This window comes from Aplysia californica, unplaced genomic scaffold (genome assembly GCF_000002075.1).
Source record: "Aplysia californica isolate F4 #8 unplaced genomic scaffold, AplCal3.0 scaffold00024, whole genome shotgun sequence".
Taxonomy (NCBI): Eukaryota; Metazoa; Mollusca; class Gastropoda; order Aplysiida; family Aplysiidae; genus Aplysia; species Aplysia californica.
Genome location: NW_004797294.1, coordinates 856,136 through 863,635, shown reverse-complemented (window position 1 = coordinate 863,635; position 7,500 = coordinate 856,136). Strand labels below are relative to the sequence as shown.

General features: G+C 40.8%; 1 protein-coding gene across 4 annotated transcripts in view; it reads left to right on the top strand.

The window, feature by feature from the left end:
• LOC101854468 (FMRFamide receptor) overlaps window positions 1-7,500 on the top strand; it is a 131,682-nt gene that overhangs the window by 116,471 nt on the left and 7,711 nt on the right. For all 4 annotated transcript variants that reach the window (XM_005090965.1, XM_005090964.3, XM_013088689.2 and 1 more), the window contains 3 exons: window positions 1-347; window positions 5,961-6,608; window positions 7,362-7,432. The exon at window positions 1-347 is cut by the window's left edge and continues 1,583 nt beyond it. In XM_005090965.1, coding sequence (XP_005091022.1) covers window positions 70-347; window positions 5,961-6,608; window positions 7,362-7,432 — 997 coding nt within the window. In that variant the 5' untranslated portion in view covers window positions 1-69. The remainder of the gene's footprint in view (window positions 348-5,960; window positions 6,609-7,361; window positions 7,433-7,500) is intronic.

The window sequence follows — 7,500 nt, the reverse complement described above, 5'->3', positions numbered from 1 at the left end:
ATTTACTGCACTTGACATTTCATCAGCAAACAACCTGAACCTCTTCACTTGTGACCTTGACCTTCCAAAATGTCCATGATGAACGAGATCAACCTGAAGGTAAACGTCTCTTACGGCGACTCGTCCATCAATGACGAGACGAGCGAGGAGACGACTCTCATCCTCTTCATCTTCTGGGGCATCTTCCTTCCGATGATCGCCCTTGTAGGGCTGGTGGGCAATATCCTCACCATCATCGTCCTGTGGCGTCGAGAGATGCACTCCACCACCATCCTTTACCTCCGCGGCCTCGTGCTCACAGACACAGGGATACTCATCGGTTCTGTGATTACCCTCACTCCGATAAGGTAAGATTAATTTTTTTCTGAATTATTCTGTTTGACTAGGTGGTGGTTTGATATCCTTTCGTCTATCATCATTATCTAGTCCTTTTATCTTTATTTTTGTAACTCTTTACTAGCTTCTACAATCTTTGGCTCTTACGTGGCATATTTGTGTTTCGTATACCTCAAATTCTTACCAAAAACTAAACTAACATTACTCCTATTCGTTCGTTTAACTACCAAGGAAACAAATATTTGATAACGCTACCTCAGATGCCAAGTCGTCGAAAGGTTGATATTGCGTTCTTGAATTACTGTGTGGCAGATCAACTACCTTTTTCTAACTCTTTGCATGAACATGCATTTCAATTCGCTAAACTTTTAGAGATAATAGTTGTAACTGTTTGGCAGGGTCTTGTTATGTCCATTGTACCACGTCCAAGTTATTATAAGTCTGTGTCTACTAATAGAATTAAAAAGTTTGATCTTGTGCAGTAGGTATAGACTATCGCAACCCTCAGGAACATTCCAACAGAACTTATTAATAACTGTAAAGACTCCAGAGAGAGAGAGAGAGAGAGAGAGACAGAGAGAGCGAGAGAGAGAGCGAGAGAGAGAGAGAGAGAGAGAGAGCGAGAGAGAGAGAGAGAGACAGACAGAGAGAGAGAGGCGGAAAGGACATTGCGCAATGCGCTGAAGTGTTGGTATGTTTTTGTACATGTTGCGTTTAGAAGCTGGGGAAAGCTTATGGTTCATATCATGATGTCCCTAATGAGAGAAAAAAAAGGAAATCATATTTTATCTTTCCGATGATTCTCTGCGACTGTGTATAGGAACTGGTTAAAAGTACAACCGATTTCTCCTTGAATCAAATTTTACACAAACTATTGTCCTTATTTATTCTATTCTTTTCCGTCTTCTGTTTACGCGGTGTTGACAGTATTGACATTTTTCTCACGTTTCGTGCCAATAGACATCCTGTTTGCACTGTTAAAGGGCTTCAACTGTGAAAACTTTTTTTACAGGGTGAATGTTTTACAAGGGTTCCCATCTGTTACGACAGCGATTGTTTGTGGCGCCAAGAATGAGACACGATTGCCAGATATGGCGTGTTAAATTACTCCGGACGTAATGTTTCCTTTAAAAGAAGTTGAATTGAAAGGAAAATAGTGCGGGCAGGTTTGTGTTAGGGGCTGGGGGGGGGGAAGTGGAGGGGCGATCAGTTGGTTTGCAGTTCGTAGAGAGAGACAAGAGATGATAATATTATTATTGTATTGTATTGTAAGGCATGGTCTTGTTAACTATACTATTGGCGAAACACCCTTCAGAAAGCTATGCGGGTGCTTCTGAAGCAGAATCGACCACGTGACATACACAGAATGCTCGAGAGGTATGAAAACTCCCCAGGTTACCGAAGCTAAATAAAACAAAACAAAACAACAACAAACGGTCTGAATTCGAAACAGGTTTATTAGTTCAAACAACCACAACCGTCTAATCTTAAACTGCTGTCATAAAACTGTTGACCGTAATGACAAATTACAAGGTCCAAACCAATAAACTTTGTAACAACTATATGGTGTTTGGATGTACAGAATTCCTAAGTGCTGAGAATAAATAAAATGTATACACAAAGTTTTATGAGATGATAACATTGCCTAGTTGGAGTAACACCATCATCATTCTTTTGGAATGCATTACAGCAGTGACAAACATACATTAATTTCAACTCAAAGAAACTTCTGACAGTCTCCCGATTTCATAGCACCTTTTTAATGTAGCCTGCAACTACCTGTCTTTTAAATCCTTTCCCAAAACTGACGGGTAAGAAGATGTCGCAGTTATTCCAATACGACGAATCTTGTGCGCAATGAACACTGTAAAAAATAAAAAACACGAACGACATGTGTTAGTCAAAGACTGAGAGATAACTTTACGTAATATTTGAATTGAAGAACTTTGCAAAATGCATAATATTCGTTTACTGCTAAAAAAAACTGTGAAATAGTGAAATTATGCATTATCTGAAATCAAAAGTTTGAAAGAAACGCAACTTTCTTCTACTGAATATTGAGAGATTCTGTGCATTTTGAGAGGGGAAAATTACGACTTTTCTTATCATAAAATTATGGGGTGGATGGGTTTTAACTGGAAATACTCCCATTTGGCGTAAAATGTGTATTGCAATGGACCATTCAACTACACTGCAAAGTGGGTTTTGCGGCCTCGGTTCGATTCCACAGATGAAGATGAGCGATGAATGTGAAGGCCGAAATTGTTTCCCATGGCTGTGTCTAGTTACATTTTTCCATTAGTTGCCTGCAATCGCTAGGCAAACGTGGCCGGGCTATGAAAGATTGGGAATTGCTTTCTTTTATTTCTTCGAACGTAAAAAGCTGCCATCAACTTCAATTCGAATCTCAAGACACTGTAATCGTGTTGTTTTGTAAAACTTTATTATCCTTTTTATTTCATTAAATTTTATCTATTCCCAGAGCCATTTTGTTTTCTCAAGTCGTAAATAGGGATCACGCACACAGTTCGTAGATGTGAAAGCTTGAAACAGGCTATGAGCCAGGCCTCTAGGTTCCCAGCTGGCTGGCGAAAATACACAAGCCATTGTCCAACAAACAGAGGTCGCATCAACCCTTACTCAACATCTGGGATACTTGTGACGATCGTTATGTCTTCTTTCTAGCTTTTTTTATGAGTGCCAATCATTCTAGTGGGTAGCTTGCGGGTGATCTGTTGTACTTTGCCTCTACTTTCCCCTGAAACATTCATCGTCCTTATCTCTGTTTCCATTGCTTTTCTATGTGCGTTACTCTCTGGTGGCACTTGAAATCGTCGGCACCTGTTACGACCTATTTCTGCTTGACAGTGTTGTAAAACATTTACAAAAACTAAACAATCTGCCAACCGAAGATCCTATCCAGCAAAAAACAACCCAGCCATCCCTATAAAAGGTATATACCGAAAGAAAATAAGGGGAGCCCTCCTTCAAAATATCAATATTTGCATCCAGAAAGACGTCAAAATGAAACCAAACATATTAAAGGATGTTTGTTTTATTGTATGGCTGCATAATTGTCATTGGAAAAATTGGGAACTTGAGGCTGCAGAAAAATTAGTGTTCTTGGTGGGATTCTCTTGTGTCAACATGTATTTTTTAAAAATAGTATTGTCTCATTCGTTTTGTTTGTGTAATGATGCATGTCTGCCGTGTCTGTATCGGCGTCTGGGGTGTAGTGCGAGGTGCTAGGCCGTCAGACGCAAAAAATTCGCATTGGACTCATTTGTGAGGAGACTTTTTATAGAACATATCGCTCGCTCTCTCTTTCTCTCTCTTTCTCTCTTTCTCTCTCTCTTTCTCTCTCTGTCCCTTTCTCTCTCTTCCTCTCTCTCTCTCTTCCTCTCTCTCTCTCTCTCTTTGTCTCTCTGCAGGGACGTTGTATCCCTTTAATCCCGAGTTGGGCAGGGTTAAAGTTTGCCTTCTGGATGATCTAAACTTTGTAGATGGGGACATAAAAACACCTTTATTAAAAACACATATCTGAGACGAATATTAATTCCTGAGGTCTTGTATCTAAGAAAAACCCTGCAGTGTTGAAAGGGATGCTAAACTCATATAACAACCTTCTTTGAGCCAACGGAATAAACAAACACATAAACTTTAATGTAGATAGGTCGTATAACGGATATTTATGTCAAATATTTCATCTTTTATCGCACCTTAATGAAAAACAAGTACTGAGAGCGATGTACAGAAACTAGGGAAGGAGGGAATGGGCTGATTACAGTGAGGGTAAACCACCTGTTTATTTACCAGAGTAAATCTACAGAGATAAGCCCCGGGGCGGCTACCTGCTGGACAGGTCAGAAATGTGCCCCGCCGTGCCTGGAAATACTGAACCTAGTCGTAGAAGTAGAAGTAATAGAAGAGGCCCGAGATAAGCGCGTTGTAATTTCATTGTAAGTAATTGAAATTTATGGTGTCATCATGAAACCTTGTGAAGCCTATACACCTCAAAGGTGAATGAATGGTGTCCCAGTGTTGTGGGTAAAACAAAGTTGGAGAATGGTAGAAAGAAGGATAAAACGTCTCGGCATTTTTGCTAAAATTGTTGTATGGCCATGCGGACTTTCTGCGCTCACGCTTCGTTAGAAGCCCCCCCCCCCCTGCTTTTTCAGTTCTCCGGAGGTGGTGAGGATGTTTGAAAAAAGGGGTGGGGGTGGGGAGATCCTTTTATCCAAGAAAAGTGTGCACCCATTTTATGACCGTAGAGGGTTGCACTAGGAAAATATCCCTGTTCAATAATGATCTATATTTTGATGTAACTTCTCTGCTTTATCTCTTTCCTTTTATCACTCATTACCAGAACCACTAAACCTTATTCCATTTTCCGAAGGCACCTTTGTCAATAGGGCGTTGTCTCTTTCTAACTCAGGCAAATGCAAATGCACCCCCCAACCCCCCCCCAAAAAAAAAAAACAACAGATACAAATACACCAAACAAAACCTATCTACGTTAGCTGGAAGCGCCAAGAAAAGAACAGAATTGAAAAAGAGAGGAAAGACGAAAACAAGTATAGAAGAAAGAGAAACTAATTCAGGCAGACAGAAAAAAAATACTTCCAAAAGTAAGAACTCAGCTTCAACTTCTGTTCCTTAATTCACGAATCGAGAGAAGATTTTACTGGTATCTACTTCCGTAGTACTTTTTTCTGGCCCCTCTTACTTTGCAGTATCGAGGGGGAAAGCAAACCTCTTTCCTTAGTTTGTTCTATCGTCTGTTCCCCGGTTATGTTACTCTTGACTAATGTTTCTCTGCCACCTCCTCCCTCCCCCCCCCTTTATCCATCTTATCCGTGGCCTGCCCCAACTTTTACTCCCATCCAATCTCTGATTGTGTGCCATCCATTTCTTTCGTTGTTTTTCTATGTGTTGCAAGCAGTGCTTTAAACTAACATGTTCTCTGACCCTCGTTTCTCAATCTGTCTCACTGGTATCAAAATTTGAAATCTGACTCAAAGTAAAGGAAAGGGAAATTTTGGAACGCCCCTGAAATGAATAGAACACACGCACAATATAGTTATCGCTATCGCCTTTCTCTTATCAAACCTTTAGAGGCTGAGCTTTGATCTGTGTTTATGATATAATGTAAAGAATGTTCAATATGCCAGTTTTTTGTGCTGTTTTTTCTTCTTGTGTATTTAAAGTAACATACGGTTGTTATACATCGACGGAAGCTTCTCTCAAGTCTTACATTGGAGAAGGGAATGGTCGACTGTTTAGTTTTGCCCTTTTATGTTATCCATTTCGTTTCTTCTGTTTTCTTTTTGCTTTGAGGTTGCCTTTCTTTTGTTGTATTTTTTTTTTTGCTTCTAGTTACATATGTTTATTTTGTTTATTGTTTGTTTGTTTGTTGGGGGTACCGCTTTTTAAACTGAAACAATGCTTTTGTTTCGATTTGATATCATCGTTTAGGTATAAATACATTATTGTCGTACATTAACGTATCTAACACTAAGACGAGATTAACTACTTCTAATGGACAGCAGAACAGTGTAGTATTATAGCATTACATCTTATAATATTATTTAATTCTATTATTATATCTTATTCTGTCACCCCAGTTGTGCAAACTATCTGCGCGGAGATCTGGACTTCTTCAAGGACCGCGTGTACCCGATGTACTATTCGCCCGGCTACTACATCATCATGGCTCTGCAGCAAGCCAACGTGTGGATCACCGTCTCGGTGTCCATGGAGCGATACATCGCCATCTGCCACCCGTTCCGGGCAGCCAGGCTCATCACCCGGAGGAAAACCATTCTAGTCATGGTCGTCATCGTGGTCGTTTCCCTGCTGTACAACATCCCTCATCTTTTAGCCACGCACGCCACAGAGTGCCAGTACGGGGCAGCTGAAGCTGCTGAAGATGTTGCAACTACTGCTGGTTCTGTGACCGCCGACGGGGTTTTTTCCTCAGCGACTTTCGCACCGAGTTCTGACGTCCCCGACACAACGACCAGTGACGTTCTGATCTCAGGCGTTATGGACAATAGTGGGTCACAGGCGATGTCTTCTATAACCCCTACAGCTGGGCCCTCCGGGAACCTAGAAAGTAGTACCCATTCTCCAGAGCTCCCACCGCGGCCAATATGTTACCAGGTGTCCACCACTGAGTTTGGTGCAACAGAGTTCTACAAGTTCTACCGGACTATCATGTACACTGTGGTTATCTACGTCATCCCCTTCCTAGCGCTCGTTTTCCTCAACAGGTGAGTGTGAGGCAAGAAAATAACATTGTAATATAATATACAATAATTGTATATATTTGGTATCCCCTCCCCACTCTCCCGTCGCTCACAACCTAACGTCCACCTCATAGACACAATTTAGATCATTTAGGGGGAAGACTGCTTCGACACTGACTGCCTGTCTAACCCAGCCCAGGCTGAAAAGAATACAATGTGGTAAACGAGTCTTCGGTTTGTACTGACCGACATGCCCAAATTGGCCAGTCGACTAAAGTTTGTGGTCAAGATCTAATTATGAGGTGTATATTACTTTGCACCTAAATGTGACATGATAATTAATTGTGCTCGATGACATAGTTTCCTATCGACTAAATCGAACATAAACCCACTGCCTTTTGTGTGCATGGCAAAAATTTTATCATCATTGTTCCTTAGACGATGGAATATACTTAAACAGTCGAGGACCACCGTTTGGCTCAGTTGGTGTCATCTGGTCTAGAGCGCGGATGGCCCTAGTTCGTACCTACTCCCCCCCATCCCCCACGGGGTCGTTCTGAATTTGAGTTGGTTAGTATTAAAGTTAAAGCTTCCCGCATTTAGTTCAATCTTATCGGAGACGGACGTTCAATTCAGATGCCCCGTTCTCTAAAGTCTCTTAAACACCTATACAGTGTAAAAGGGGAATTTGAACCTATGTAATGTCATAACTTAGCAAAAATTAAACAATTGTCATTTTTTTTTTAAAATTTGCAATATGACCTTTTTTCTCCTTAGTTTCCTCATCAAGGAACTTATGAATATGCAGAGACGAAGGAGCGGGACTAACATGCATGATGAAAACGAAGGTAAGAGAGGTAGAGATAGATAGATAGATAGATAGATAGATAGATAGATAGATAGATAGATAGATAGA